The 16381-nt window shown below is 46.3% G+C and overlaps 1 protein-coding gene across 1 annotated transcript; it reads right to left on the bottom strand.

The window, feature by feature from the left end:
- Window positions 1-8774: 8774 nt before the first annotated feature.
- Window positions 8775-9329, bottom strand: E1B28_009518 (uncharacterized protein; the record flags this gene model as incomplete). The annotated part of the gene is made up of 1 exon (XM_043154414.1): window positions 8775-9329. The coding sequence occupies one exon, from the start codon at window positions 9327-9329 to the stop codon at window positions 8775-8777; it is 555 nt and encodes a 184-aa protein (XP_043006869.1).
- Between the last annotated feature and the right edge of the window lie 7052 nt (window positions 9330-16381).

The following is a 16381-nucleotide window of genomic DNA, read 5'->3' as shown; positions in this document are numbered from 1 at the left end:
AGCTATCGTAGGCTCGATTTTTGCACGAGTGATCAAAGGGGTTCCTACGGGAGCCGCCGCTTTCACTCCTAGAGTATAGCTAACAGGATCTAAGCCCTGAGGTGCGTAGCAATCGCCTACTAACTCATTACTTATGGTCAAAGCCATATCCCTAACTTGGGAGAAAGCAAAAGGGTCTAGCTGGGAAGCCACCCACCCACTATTTACTTCTACGGGCTTTTCTGCCTGCAGGTTTCGAACGTAGTGAGGGTCCCGTAGCCTCTTTCTGATCTCTCGCCAGAATGTCGGGTCTAGACATTCCGCAAACTTCTGTACTTTCTCTCGATTCGACAAACTTCCTGCAAGTTTGTCTGCTTCAAATTCAAACTCCATATTAAATGAAGTAAGCTTTTGTAGCTGCTCTTCTCCTATACCAGAGAACCTAGCCTTCAACAGATCTAAATTCTCCAGTGCTCCTATTTCTAAATCCCTAATCGACGGGAACGAATCAAACATCTCTTTCTCAAAAGCGGCCCAACTATAGCCTCTCGTAGATGGTAAATGATGTGCCAGGAGTCGAGAGGTCTCGAACTCCATTTGAATCATTGCTAGAATGATAAAAGATTCATCTAACTTCCAGCCCTTGACTTTCCCATATTGTAGGATAGCCGCCATCCATTCCTGTAGATTTCCAGGATCTAGACGGTTGAATGTGGGAAGCCTCCGTTTCGACGTATCTTTGTCTAATTCTTTCAAAGCCCCTTTAGAGAACTCCGTCCAGGACTTCTTTATCGGTCTTTCTTCATCTGGCACACCTGCCGCTGCTGGGTCATTCGATATATGGGACATACTTGTTAACGGTCTTTCAAGAAATAAACTCAGGTTTAGTTCAAAAGAATAAAACTCTTCTTCCCGTAGGTCGAAGTCTGAACTGTATTCGGAGGGTAGAGATGATAACGGTGAAGAAAACGGTTCAATGTCTTCAGTTAAAATCTCTGGGGTTTCGTATGGGGTTTCTAACGCTTGGTTTCTAGGACCTTGCGTAGATCTTGTATCTCGAAATGCTTCCCTCGGACTTCTGTCAAAAGAGAAACCGGGGTTTCTTAAATTGTTTGGGATAACTTGGGTAGTCTCTCTCCCTTGCGTAGAATTGCGGGTAGATCGAGAAGACTGACCAGCTCTCGGTACTTGAGCTGGGGTACTAGATGCTAAAGCTGTAAGACTATGTGTCTGCAAGACTTGTTTGCCAGCCGCTAGTGAAGTGCGAGTATTGCGTCGCTGTGAACTAATCTTTCTGAGAGAAGTTCTTTTGGTTTTTGCTGTTTTTGTAGTTCTCGCCGTAGGGCTAAAACTACCGGAATTTCACAATATTTCATTTGATACTGAATGTAATCTTATTTCCACCCCCCTGCGGTGGTCACCAGATAATGGGCGAAGAATACCACTCAGGAGTCAACCTAATATCAGAGCTACGGGAGTAGCACCAACACCAAATCAACCCCAAAAACTAGTAAACCTTCGTGTAAAGTCTATCAATAACTCTACACACCAGGAAAGATTGCAAGGGTGGACTGCTTGGCAAAGGTTACGCACAAGATCACAGTCTCAGTATCGTATGAAGTTCTTATGAAATCAAGGTGTAACTGCAAGTGTAAAAACACCACAGCTACGGGGATTCTAAGGTTTGTGGGGGCTTTGTTTATTGTCCAGTGGACTAAGTGGGACTATGAATTTCGTCTACGGTAAGACTAATTCGAACGATTGGAGACTATTGCCCTCGACGGACACGAAAACTAAGTCCCGGCGGACACGAACGCTAAGACCCTCGACGGATCACGAAACAGTAATCAAGACCTCGGCGGCCTACGGACGGATAGTTCTCTAGTTTTGACCTCGACGGTCTCGTATAGTTCAAATCAAATCTTATCGTTTCACTGCACAAAGACAGGGCAAATCTCTCTATTGGTGTCAAGAGCAGTTACTCACAGGCAACCCACTCAGGACTTTCCTACGCACGGGTAGTACTTTTTTTATCTACGGATACATGAGCTGCTTTTATACTACTTCTACGCTAGCTTTGTAATCCTATCTCTACTTGTTCTATCTCTAAAAATAATGCACCGTAGCTACAAATCCATGCGGAGTCTTATCGCTAGGGACTGCTACATGTGCAGAATCTTGTCTACGGAGCTTTTCCGTATTCGAATCATATGTTTTGGACCAATCTGGACCGTTCTTCATTCTTGTTTCAGCATGTAGAATGGACCTACATAGGCGTACCATATGGTATTTCCTGCCTACGGACCTTATCCTGCATTTCGACGTTATCAAATCATATGGACTTTGTGTGTCCAAGTAGTTCCAGCATATGGATCCAGAGTTCCGAATCGCCATAGCACATGAACAGTGTGGACTCCGAGATCCGTTGTTCATTCCTGCCTGGTTCCTAGGTACTCTATCTGTGATCTGGGATCTGTATCATGTCTTTTTGTCTTTTCCTCAGATCGGGACTTGATCTACGGTCATATCAAATTTCTCCTAGTCTGCGTGGTCCTATGTCCGATTTCTTGTCAACTAAATCCCCCGTAGAAGTAGGTACTCCTAGTATGAAGGTCTTTTGACTTTGTTAAGTTCTGCTACGAACGGTTCTGTGAAGACTACAAGTCTTCTAATAGTACAATCCCTTGATATGCCAGTGCATAGTAGAATGTAGAGAGTAGAACTCGGTGAATTACCGCTTAAGTCCTCTGCTCATAGTGTTCTACAGGTTTCGAACGGTCATACAGTTTTCTGACATGATCTACGGCTCTCTCTAACTGGTCTAGCTGCGCCTACGGCACATTCTACTAGCGGCACTAGCTTTAAAGCAAACCAAACAAAAAACAGGGAAGCGCATACAAGGAGCATTGAGGGCGAACGGAAGTGCGGTTGGATGGGAATTAAGGGGGGGTGGTAAGTACCGTCTTCAAGGTAGGTTCCGTTTCGCTCTGCTTGATCCTTCATGCTGATGTTACCCGATTTCTTCATAGAATCGTCCGAGATCATCAACGATGGGCGATGACTTTCGAATATAAGCAGCAACAGCCGAAAAAGGTAAATCAACGTAGGAAGGGACTCTTGTAGACTGGCGACGGTTGGGTTGGAGAGGCCCGAACATACTCGCCGGTTGTGTTCTCCCGTTGCTCTTATTTCTCAGCGTCAACTCAGCGTAGTCAGCGGCCCGATCTTTTGGATTTATCGTCTGACGCTAGTTACTTCAAATTTCAAAGGTCTTTTCACACTGGCTCACGGAAATGAAGACAATCTCTCCCATTCATGGTCACGGGCAAAAGAACCACATTATCCTCACTTCACGCCGTCACCTGCCCGAAGTTGGGATGGAAGGTTCAATCGAGGACCCGGGATACCAAACACTACTAGCTATGCTAAGATTTACCCGTTGAATTCTTCAACCCTCCACTTCCGTTCTTCATTCGAAGATACCCCTTATCTTGTTCTTCATTTTTGTTTTATCTCTTCTGATGCGACTGACCAAACACGTATACAGATGCTGTCTGTAGTGACGTTTCATGCATTTCGTTTAAACGCGAGACGTCGTGACGTCTCTCTCAACTCAAAATCAAATCAAAAATTTTAAATTTGTTGAGTGACCTTTACATCTCAAATTTAATCTCAAATTCTCAATCACAATCATTTTACAATATCTCAATCAATCCCAATCTCAATCTCTCAATTTGGAGTCCAGTGTTGACCTCATTCTCACTTTTGAACACTCAATTTTCAATCAATCTTAAGATCTCAATATATGTTCAAATTAATAGTGTACATATTTAAGTAAAAAACAACCTGTGGCTATGGACCACAGTTATTGGAGGGGAGAAGAGTCATTGCAGTGTACGGGTGAAGCTCAAACATTGTCGGCGTTGGAAGACTGATGCTGTTGTTCTGGAGAGAGCGGGAGCCTTGGAGCTGAGCTTCGTTAGCCATAAAAATAACAATAAAGACAAATACGGACCGGAAAGTAAAGAAACTGGCCGTCCGTCGATATCTGGATGAGAATATAGGCAGTGTCAAGTAGAAGCAAGGGCTCGCAACGTACCATAGCCAAGTAATCTACAGAGCCAAAAGACATGTTTTGGAGGTGAGTCACGACGGTCAGTGAGAAACGAAACCAGGAAAGATTAGGAGGGCGGAAACAGGACGGGACATGATGGGAAGAGAGAAGCTACGGTCTGGTGACACGTCGCCATATCGTATCAAACTCAGGTCCCCGACTGTACCGTCAAGTCCCGATGGACCCGACCCGGCCCTTCATTTTGAGTGAATTTTAATTCACAGCTATGTAGTGCGCTAGATAAACGAAAAGAATAGAACTAGAATCGAAATGGAATAGGAAGTAAATTCACAGTTAGGCCCTGTTCAGTAAAAAAAAGCTGCAGCTTTTTCACAGCTTTTTGATAGCGTTTGGCGGTAGCTTTTCGGTAGCTTTTCGACAGCTTTTTGATAGCTTTTTGATAGCTTTTTGATGTAGTCACGGCGTGATATGCGGCGACCTCGGGGTGACAGTAGTAGTACAAACATGAATAAATATCAATTGCCTTTTTTGTACATGAATCATCGGACAGCTGTCATTGATCGATCAATGCCTCTTCAACGTTCCCCAGTGCAGTACCATCAGTCCCTGCTTGTCCTTCTTGCTGGACATCTATTCCAACTAGCTGGCTATGCAGCTGCTCTCTATCATATTGCTTTCACTACTGTCATTCAGCCATATCACACCTCTGCACTTAGTGGACAAGCCTGGATTGAGGAACTTCGGGAGGGGCATGAGGATAGAATAGCTCATGAGCTTGGGGTTCGGAAGCATATTTTCAATATACTCCTCTCAGAGTTACGCTGGCTAGGAATTGATGACTCCCAACATGTCAGTCTAGAGGAGAAACTTGGCATTTTTCTCTATACATGTACAACTGGGCTATCTGTTCGCCGTGTTGGTGAACGATTTCAGCGGGCAAATGGAACCATATCACGGTTAAGTGGTACATATTGATACATTATAGTGGCACTAATATGAAAACTAGATACTTCAATGAAGTGCTTGATGCATTTACAGAGCCAGATTTCTATAACCGATATGTCTGCTTGCCAGATGCCAATGCACCAACCCCTTCATATATTCAGAACAACCCCAAGCTATTTCCATTCTTCAAGGATGCTATTGGTGCAATGGACGGGACACATATCTGTTGTTGGCCTTCAAAAGAAGAGCGGGATCTGGCACGAGATCGAAAGGGGCAATTATCACAAAACTCCTTGATCTGTTGTTCATTTGATATGCAATTTCAGTATGGAGTTACTGGCTATGACGGGGCTTCAGCAGATGCTACAATGTATGCTCAGTCCCGACTAACTGATCTCTACATTCCAGACAGCAAGTACTACTTAGCAGATGCAGGATTTGGAATATGTGATTATCTTATGGTGCCTTACTGTGGTGTACGGTATCATCTGAATGAGTGGCAGAGGGGTAGTCTGCGGTATGTTTCTGTTTTACATGTGGCTATATTTCTAAGAGGCTTTCAGACCCATGAATCAGGAAGAACTTTCTAATCTTCGACATGCACAGGCCCGTAATGTTATAGAACGAATTTTCGGAGTCCTAAAGGCGAAATGGGGAGTTCTGCTTCATCCCGTTCGATATTCAATGGGGGTCCAAGTTCGGATTCCACTAGCATTAATGGCGATTCACAATCTTACAATGGAATACGATCCGGGTCGAGTCACTTTCAGCCATTCAAGATCCAATCGAGGAGTTCTATGACCCTACTGCTGAAATGGAGACTAGTGACTTGACAACCTCTATGGTTGTATCAGATGAGGAGTTTGAAAGATCACTTCAACGACGGGATGCTATTGCACAGAACATGTGGGATAGCTATTTAATAGAACTGGCAGAACGCGGTGAATAGTAACTATGGATATGATGGAAGGTAGAGATCGAATGGAGGAATGGTTAACATAGTATCTGAAAGCAAATCATAGTACGGTGGGATGGTAATGTTAAGTTTACGGAGAATCCAGGTTCGTCGGAGCAGTTTATCCTTGGGATCCATGCTCCGATAAGAAACAACTGCAGCTTTGTCCTTCTCAAACAAGTCCTGTAACTGGAGACGGAGATCCAAGGGAAGCCAAACCTTTTCACTGTCCAAAGCTTTGATAGCTCCTGCAAGGCGACTTGGGGTATCATTTGCATTGTTCCCCTGCGGCGAGTTGAAGAATGCGAGAGCATGCTGATTGAATTCGGTAACGCCACTACCAATCTGTGCGAGAGCAGTAGCTGCTTTGGCATGGTGATCAGATGAGGCTGGAACACGCTGGTGACGGGGACCTGGGGTGACAGGTGTTTGTGGTTTGACACGCTTGTCCACTGACTTCTCCTTCGGAAGTGGCGTTTCGGAAGCACCGCGTTTTCGGCCAGTAGATGCCGACTCGGACACAACTGTAGCAACAGTGGTGGTTGACGATTTCCTGGACAACTGAGAACAAGTTACAATATTCAATACAACCTGTCATATGAATAGAAGACTCACAGTGGATGTCGCCTCTTTATCTGCATGAAACTGCTTATCCATCAATTCATTGTCCCAGTCTGGACTGTCCAACCTTGGCAATACAGTTGGTTGAGAGTATTCCTGCTCTCCAGCCTCCTGAGAATTCGCATTCCTGGCCACCGGATCAGCTCCTCCAATCCCAACCTCATCCCCATCCTCACTCTCATCCAACTCATCCTTGTTCTGGGCTCGAGTCTTCCGGCGGCCAATACAACATATATTCATCTGTTTGGGAAGAGTAGTATTCAGCGGCATGAGAATATCGAAGTGGTGCTGGTATTCATAGCCCTTGTTCCGGAAACGCGCCGCTCTCGGATTGACCTTCACGTACTCAAGCCAGTTTTGCTCACGTTCGGGTGTGATGTTGGCCCCCTTTTTTCGGTCCCAGGGTGGCCAGCCAGACTTATGATTGATTTTAATGACTTCTTCCCAGTCACGTTTGATCTAGAACGTAAAGAGAAAAGTCTTGAATGAATAGAAATGTCAAAATTGAATGAACTGTCACGTACTGTCCCATACTTGTCCTTACAGCCTTTCCCCATTTTATTTGCTCCGATTTCAGGTGGATTCAGCTCCTCGGCAACCTCGTTGAATACTGCGACCTTGAAATTCCCGCCTTCTCCAATTCTGTCAACCCGTTTGACGAGTCCTGCCAGCAATGTATCCACATCACTGTCAGTCCATATGGCGCGTAGCTTCTTCTCTTGGTCCACGGGTACAGTCTTGAGATGACTGTTGTTGTCGATGGTGCCTTTCTTTTTCTTAGCCATAGCGATAGGCGGGCAGTACGAGGATGCAGAGGATCTGCGAGGACGCAGCGCAGACGCGCGGATGTAAAGAACGTATTAGGTAACATATGTTACATGGTCAGTCACTACATAGTCACTCGTTGTCACAAAAAGCCGCGAGTAAAAAGCTATCAAAAAGCTGCGAAAAAGCTGCAGCTTTTTTTTACTGAACAGGGCCTTACTTTTTATAGCCATCCCTCGTGCGGATAAGTAGGGAGGGTACGATAAGATAACGGGGGGTTAAATATTGCCGCGGCAGGCACAAGACACGCGTCGCCTCGGGACGCTGTCCTTCTCTCCGATGGCATAGACAGCGCTGCTGTCACTTCTAAGTTTGAAAAATTGGTGAGTTTATCTGTCTGTATATTTCAACTTTACTGCTAAAATCCCTGCGATTCAATCTTGGTTTAACTTATTTAAATAAAGATTTATTCGGCAGGATACTCGAAAACTAGTCACTATCATACCTGTCTATAGTAATTACCGGTCGCCTAGCTCTGAAATAATCATTCAGCTTCTCGTTATCACTTGGCCAACACCCAGGGCCAGCAGCCTTAAGGAGTTTCTGCTCGGCATCCTTGGCCATACTTGCAAACAGGGCTGCCTTGTGTGAAGCGTACACACGGTAAGGGTTGCGTGCATCAGTGATCCCAGTTACGCTCTTGGAGAGCTGATATCTGGAGAAGGCTGAGTTGGGAGGACCGAGAGATAGTTTGGACCAGTAGGATGACATGGCCTGACATGCTCTTGTAAGGCACTGTACTCGTTCGGCTTTATTAGATGGCATGAGTTTCCCGCATGAGTTTCCCGAATAGGGCCCTGTTCAGTAAAAAAAAGCTGCAGCTTTTTCGCAGCTTTTTGATAGCTTTTTGCTCGCAGCTTTTGTGACGATGATGTGACTTTGGTAGTGACAGTAAATATTACGTACCGTGTTACTTCCTTCAAGCACGTGTAGCTTTTCGGCCTCTTGATGCCAACTTCGGCTTTACCTTACAGGAGAAAAGCAGCAGAAGCCGACAATTCGGCAATGCTCCTGCCATTTCCCTTATCGCCCTGCCTTGTAAAATCTGCGTATTCACGCTTCTGTCAGTATGGGCATACAGTATGGCTAATAAGAAAGCTGACATCAAAATGTCCCCAGTGACACGGCTCTCGATCGGTAGCTCTGGAGATCAAAGCTGCGTGATGTAGAAGCATTGCCGTACAAAACGTGCAATCATTGTTTATTTAGGTTTGTATGGCTGTCACCCCGAGGTCGCCGTGTATCACGCTATGACATCAGCAAAAAGCTACATCAAAGCTATCAAAAAGCTATCAAAAAGCTGGGAAAAAGCTACCGCCAAAAAGCTGTCAAAAAACTGCGAAAAAGCTGCAGCTTTTTTTTACTGAACAGGGCCTAGAGTGATTGCAATCTAGACCCACCGTCAATCAAGAACTCAGCCTTTGCTTGAGTACCCAAACCCTTCAGCTGCCCATACCGCCAGATCCACGCATCAACTCGCTTCCCATCTCCTAACTCACGAGCCGCCGTTGGATTTTTGGTGTACATGTCCTCATCGTTGAGGACCGGATAATCGGGTGATTCATCTACGCCAAGAAGGCTAAGGATTGCCGACCGTGAAGCCCGGTAATGGGAAGCGTACACCTGCTTTTTGACTTCAGCGCTTTTCAGCCATTTAACTGACCTGGTATTCTGAATAACTCCACGTGAGTTGGCACGTTGATTATCCCGCATTACCATCTTGTAGTTGATGGCATCACAAAGGCCCATGATAGCATCGTTACATTCCCCTTCGCGAAGTTTCAGTTCAATGGATGATAGAAAATCCAGAGAGAGTTTTGTTCGTTCTTGTTGACTGAAATCCGATGGGAGATAGAGGTATTGGGTTTCGACGGAAATGTTGTTGTTGTGATCCAATTGTGCAGATACAAAGTGCTCCACTTGTGGCATTGTTTGGAGTTGAATCTTCCTCCAGTTGCGAATATCGGTGGTGAGTGTTAAGGACGTGCGGAATGACTCGGAACCGAACGGAACCGAAGGGAGAAACGATAAGATAAGATACAAGATATGTACTGAAGGATATACTAAAAGAGGAGTGATCTAAGATGAAGAGAGGAAAGAAACGGATTTGATCGGAGCGTGTCGGAGAGCGACGAGGAGAGTGAAGGAGGTTGAAGAGAATGACGGAGTCTTGACAGTAGCCGAAGTTATTGGACAACGGCTTCCTGAGTCGAGCTGCCTTAGACCAGGTCACTGGGAAACCAGAGTCGAGTTTAATTCTAAAGAATGTAACTACTAAGTTGTACATCTTATATAGGATAGAAATGTACAAGGTCCGAGACGGATTCAATAGTCGGATCCGCATTCGGACTGCGGACTCCCAAGCCGATGGTCTAGGCTTTAATAGGTAGTACGGAGATTAAGGTAAGTGGAGTAAGTGATTGTTACGTCGGTCTGGATCGGTCCGGCATGGATGTAACAGTATCCCCCTCTTAAGGTTCTTGCCCTCAAGAACCTTTCCGAGACGGAAACCGATGTAAATATAGTAAGGTGGAATTCGAAAAAAATGAAGTGAGTCGGATCCGTCTGGAGTCCGATGAACGTGATTTTCTAAGTTGAAAACGATCGAGTGATTGCCGAGAGGCAAAGGGAGACAAATAAGAAAAGGATATATAAAGCGTACCATGAAAATTTCTAAGTCCATTCCCCCTTAACCTCCTTCTTCCACCATCATGAGCGCAGTCCCCACTGAGTTCCTTCCCCTTCTAACTCCTCGACCAACCCTTAACAAATGAAGGCCTTTCGACAAGCGGCGTCCGATTGGAGTCGAGCCCTTCGATGCGTCCAAGTTCACGCGCCCCGGTGGAGTTTCCGATATGGAGTGGGCAAAGATGGTGCGCGACAAAAAAAGTCGGATCCGGGCGGCGCAGGAGGAGTTGGATGAGTGGGAGTGGGAAAAGACTGTTTTTGAGGATGAGGAGTACAAAAAGGAAGTGAAGTCGGCTCATGAGCAGGAAGTGTGGGATACCGAGCAGGCTGAGCGTAGGGAGAAGTTGGCGAAATGGAAGCGAGACGAAGCCGAGCGGGTCCGACGAGAGGAAGAAGAGAGGAGATCGATGGACGCGAGCGGGTCCGGAGCTCAACACGAGAATGAGGATGATCCGATGGAGGAGGACGTGGCCGAAAATGTAAGTGCTTCTGTTATCAATTTAGCCCTTACTAATCTTTTGTCTAGTTGAAGCTAATGACCCCTTTTGACGCGTACGAGCTTGGAGTTGAAGAGGGAAAAGATTGGGCGAGGCGGCCGATCGGAAACTATATGGACGGAGGAAAGAAGAAGCGTATGACAAAAGATGTGGAGTCCAGTCGGATTGTAGCGGCTCCGAAAGGTAAGTGCTTTTGATTCGATTTCCTGTTTAAACAATAGCTAACTTGTTCCTAGTTTGCGATCATTGCTCCTTGAAGGAGCTCGACTGTTCGGTCCCGGCAACCTCTAAACAAGGACACGCCTGCACAGAGTGTAGGAAATCCAAAGTCAAGTGCTCCTTGACTTCTGGTGGATGCTCGGCGCCGATCGTTCACGACAGAGATAGCGTGTTGGAAGAGATACTGGAGGAGATGCGGCGGAGCAACGAATTAGCGGAAGAAAACAATGCGCTATTACGCAAATTGGTTCGGAACCGAACGGTCACAAAGAAGAAGCTTCAGTTAGAATCGGTAGAGGTTCCTACTCGGGCTCCGAAGCAGAAACGATTAGAAGAGGAAGAGGAAGAAGAACCAAGCGAGAAGAAAAAAGGAAAAGCAAAAGCAAGAGAAGAGGTAGAAGTGGATCCGACAGAAACCGGAAGAGAGAAGGAAGGGGACGATATGGAAGTAGAGGAGTAAGGAATATAGACGGCCGATGTCGGAGCTTGAATAGATAAAAATTGTATATAGATTTGAACGTTACTGGCCATTTGGGCCTTAAAATTGTAGACCTTTTCTTGAAATTGAACAGAGTGAAATGAATGAATAAGGATCATAATGATTTGGAAGGACCAGGTCTATTAGGGTACTTAGCGTGAAATTCCGTAATGATCTCCTCGGCCTGGAAATTATCGGCCGGGATCCAAGAGTATTCTTCATCAGTACCTTCATATCCTAACCACCGTACATAGTACTGCAGCTTGCATCGGAACCGTCGGTCGATTTTGGAATCGAGTATCTCCGAGACCTCGTAATGATCTTCAGAGTCTTCGACAATAACGGGTCCGGGCAGGTCCTGGACACAATTAGGGATAGGATTAGGAAGGATAGATTCTAGTTGAGAGACGTGAAAGACGGGGTGAATAGAGCGGAGTTCTTTCGGAAGCCGAAGAGTATAAGCACCTGTGGACGGTTGAGCTATGATTTCAAAAGGACCGAGATACTTCTCCGAAAACTTCTTGGTCAGCCGAGTCGATTTGATGTTTTTGGCTGTCACCATGACTCGGTCTCCGACCTTCCATTCGGGATGCGGTATAAGCTTTTTGTCCTTCTGTTCCTTGTAGTGTTTCTGAGCTGCTGTTAACTCGTCACGGAGCATAGAATGTAATTCGTCAAGATCGACGACAAACTCACGGGCCCGTTCGGATGTGATATCGCGTTCTGGATGGACAGTGATGTTTGGATGATAACCCTTGTTGGCAAAGAAAGGAGAGATGCCGGTGGAAGTGTTCGGAGCGTTGTTATATGCAAACTCTACTAATGGAAGAAGTTTGTCCCAATTGTCCTGCTGATAATTGCAGTAGATTCGGATGTACTGTTCTAAAGTTTGGTTAGCTCGTTCGGTCTGTCCGTCGGCCGAAGGGTGGTATCCAGAAGTGAAGTGAAGCTTCATATCCAGAGCGGTACCTAAGGAGCACATGAATCGAGAGACGAATTCGGATCCGCGATCGGAAGTGACATGATTCGGAACCCCGTGTTTAGAGAAGACATGAATAATAAAGATGCGTGCGAGCTGTTCAGAAGTGATAGTAGTGTTGGTTGGAATGAAAATGGATTGTTTAGAGGCACGATCTATAATGACTAGGATGGAATTATAGCCATTAGAATTTGGGAGTTCTTCGATGAAGTCCATGGATATAGAATCCCACGGACGGGCCGGAACCGGTAGAGGCTGAAGCATACCGTATGGTCGATGTCTCAGAGACTTGTTCCTATTACAGATAACACAGGACTTAACGTAATCACGGACCAATTCACGGATCCGTGGCCATGTGTACTGTCGGCGGATAGTCTCTAGGGTACGATTCTGACCGAAGTGTCCAGCTAGAATATGGTCATGAAAGATGCGGAGGACCCAGAGTTGGAGATCCTTAGCATCTGGAACGTAGATTCGTTCATCAAGACGAAGAAAAGCAGACTCATCTAAAGACCAACGGGATTTCTCGGGATCCGTAGCGGACCGGAAATGTTCCCGAAGGGATTCGTCTTCTGACTGAGCTGTTCGGATGTCTTCGTGAAGTCGTTCAATGTCCATAATAACACTAGCGCGAAGGACGGGGCCTTCAAGGAAGGTAGCACAGAGGGAGGAGGAGAGTTGTTCTTGTGTAAAGACTGGACGGAAGTTATGAGGATTAAGACTGGCATAAGCGGTATCCCCCTCTTTAGGGTAGACGTCCCATCGTCTAGTAAGAGCATCTGGTTTAGTTCCGAGACGTCCGGGACGGAAACGAATAACCATGTTAAAATGAGAGAGATATTCGGACCACCTAACTTGCCGACGGGTAAGAATCTTGGTAGAAGTGAAGTATTCCAAGTTCTTGTGATCTGTAACCACGTCGACCGGATCTCCGGAACCCTCCAAGTAATGTCGCCACCATTTGAACGCTTCGAATATAGCAAGAAGCTCCTTGTCGTGGACGTCGTAGTTGAGTTCGGGAGGCGTGAAAGTGCGTGAGTGGAAAGCAATAGGGTGAATCTCACTGTCCTCGGTCCGAAGGGAAAGGATTGCAGCTAATGCATAATCGGAAGCGTCGGTCTCCAGAATGATTTCCTGATCAGGAAGCCAGTGCGTAAGTATAGGAGCATGAGTAAAAGCTTCCTTTAACGTTTCAAACGCTTTCTGACATTCGGGACCAAAATTCCATTTGATCTGCTTCCGGGTGAGGCGGGTAAGAGGGACAGTGATGGCACTATAATCGTAAATAAAGCGCCGATAGAAATTGCAAAAACCAAGGAAAGATTGGATATCCTTGATCTTACGCAGCGGAGGCCATTCGGTAATGACTTTGACCTTTGCCATGTCCATTCGCAAGCCTTCGGGGGAGAGAATGTAACCGAGGTATTCAATGGTGTCTGTGTGGAAGTCGCATTTCGAAGCTTTACAGTAGAGACCGTTCTTTCGGAGTCTACGGAGTACTTCCTTAACATGCTCCCGATGGGATTCGAGGTCATCCAAGTAAATAAGGATGTCATCCAAATAAACAAGGACATTGACGTCAAGCATGTCAGAGAAAATATCGTTAACAAAGCGTTGAAAAACAGATGGAGCATTGGTTAAACCTTCCGGCATAACACGCCATTCAAAGGATCCGTAACGAGTCCTGAAAGCGGTTTTTGGTTCGTCTCCGGGAGCGATCCGGACGAGATGATAAGCATGACGTAAGTCTAGCTTGGTGTAAATCCGAGCCCTCCGAGGTGAGTCTAGAAGGTCAGATATAAGAGGAAGCGGATACTGGTCTTTCTTCGTGATCTTGTTAAGACCATGGAAGTCGACGCATAGGCGGAGATCACCGGACTTCTTCTTGACAAAAAGAACCGGAGCACTGTAAGGGGATTTCGAAGGAGTGATGAGTCCAGCACTGATATGTTCGTCTATGAAGTCTCGAAGTACTTTGAGTTTGGCTGTGGAAAGAGAGTAGATCGGTCCGTAAGGCAGATCTGAACCATCTTCTAGATTGATTTTAATATCGTAAGGTCTATGCGGGGGAAGTTCCCCGGCTTTCGACTCGGAGAAAACATCAGCGAACTCGTGATACTCCGTGGGAATACGTGCGAGATCCTCATCGGATAATTCCAAGGCTCTTCCGGTCACCGACTTTTCCGTTGTGTCTACCATCTGCATGGTATAAGATCGCACACCTGATTGCTTCGTAGCGTTCAAGTAAGCACGAGCGGAGATGATGGAGACCAGCGGAGTTGAGTTGGAAGGAGCGTTAAGAAGATCTGCATAGGAGTAAATAGGCTCAAAAGGAAAGTGAGAAGTTTTAGAAGCGTAGCGGAGTTTAGCCTGTTGGCATTTGCTCGGGCCCGCCGGAATGGATTTGTCTGAGTCCTCGACAGAGGGAGTCGGACGGTCGGCCGGATTCGGAAGCGTGTCGGTTCGGAAAGTGATACTGTTTTCAGACCAGTCAATCAACGGATTGTAGCGGTTGAGCCAGTTGTATCCCAGAACTAAGTTGCAAGTAGAATCTAGAGAAGTGACGTAAAAGTTGATTAGAATGGTTTTGCCTGTAGAGAACTTCATCAGAAGCGAGGCGGATGAGGTAATAACGGAGCCGATGGAACCGTCGAGTAATCGTAAAGATATAGGTGAAATAGGTATTGTATGTACTAGATTCTTTGTAACAAAGCCTTTATCAATAAAGCAATGGGAAGAACCGGAGTCCACTAGGGCCAAGAAATTATATGTATCGGAGGTAAGAGGAACTGTAAGCGAATTAGAAGAAGAGAGCGCAGCTGCGTTGAGTGTAACCTCAGGATAGACACAATCCGGTGCAGTGCAACTCTGAGCTTGTGTCGAGGCATCGGAGTTGCAGCCTAGTTTCCCGACTTCTCGTCGGACTTGGCCTTCTCCGGAGTAGAAGAAACTGTCGCTGCACGGGCTTTAGCATCCTTCGCAGTCTGATTAGTCTTCTTCTTTTGACAATCCTCAACTTTATGTTTACCCAACCCACAATAACTACACAACCCTTCCTTCAACCGTCGGGCTTTCTCGTCGGCGTTGAGTTTTCCATCCGTTCCTAACTTCTCCAAGAATGGGAGACGGGGAGCGGCGGAGGCCGAAGCGGAAGCGTTGGAAGTGGAAGAGTTCGAGGTCTGTCCTTTGCCTTTCGGTTTGGACTTGGATTGCGAAGAGGAAGAGGAGTTGTTGTTGGAAGTAGAGGTAGAGGAAGAGGATTGTTTCGGAGTAGAATTGGAATTGGAATTGGAATTGGACTGGCGATTAGCTCGGGATTTTTCGGCCTCGCGCTGCCAATAGCAAAGATCTACGGCTTTAGCAGCCGCTTTGAGAGGATGATACAACGCCGGCTTCCTGCCGGTGATGTTACTAACTCCGTCCTTTAGACGTTCAGGAAGACCTTTATAAAAGGCATGCTGAAGAGCTGCGATGTCGTTGAATTTAGTAATATACGGCGTGATTTTCTCGTTCGACCGCATAACCAAGTAATCCAGCTTATCCGCCGCTTCTCCGGCGGCATCCACTTGACCAAAGTTGGTTTGGAGTTCTACTACCCAAGCTCTGTAACTAACCATCCAAGCCGGCGGATCCAGCTCGGAAAACTCACTACCTAACAAATCAGGTTCAAAGTAATCGAGAGCTATACCACGGAGGAAGGAAAGTCCATAGTTGACTTTGGAAGCGGAGTCGACGAAGGATTCAGAGAAATAATTGAACTGGAGTTGTAGACCAGTGAGGAAGTTTTTGAGTTTGGTGGGGTCAGAGCCGTTGAAGGTTTCGGGGTCCTTCGGTTTTGCTTTTTCACGTAGAATTTGCTGAAGCAGAAGATTGTGAGTGGTGAGGTAGGTAGCATAAGCCGAAAAGAAACCCTCGGCTCTGCCACCTTGTGGCGGACCATGACCACCACCTCCACCACCGCTAGGAGGACCACCGCCTCCTGAACCACCTCCTGAGCCACCGATCGGAGGATTAGACGGATCCTCCTCTGGGTCAGTACCATCGTCAAAAGAGTCATCCTCGTCGTCATCCGCTCTACCCTTGCCTTTATTCCTCCTCGGTGTCTCCGGAACCTCCTCGA

This window comes from Marasmius oreades, chromosome 6 (genome assembly GCF_018924745.1).
Source record: "Marasmius oreades isolate 03SP1 chromosome 6, whole genome shotgun sequence".
NCBI classification, from domain to species: Eukaryota; Fungi; Basidiomycota; class Agaricomycetes; order Agaricales; family Marasmiaceae; genus Marasmius; species Marasmius oreades.
The sequence above is the reverse complement of the archived record's forward strand: the minus strand, read 5'-3'. Positions and strand labels throughout refer to the sequence as shown.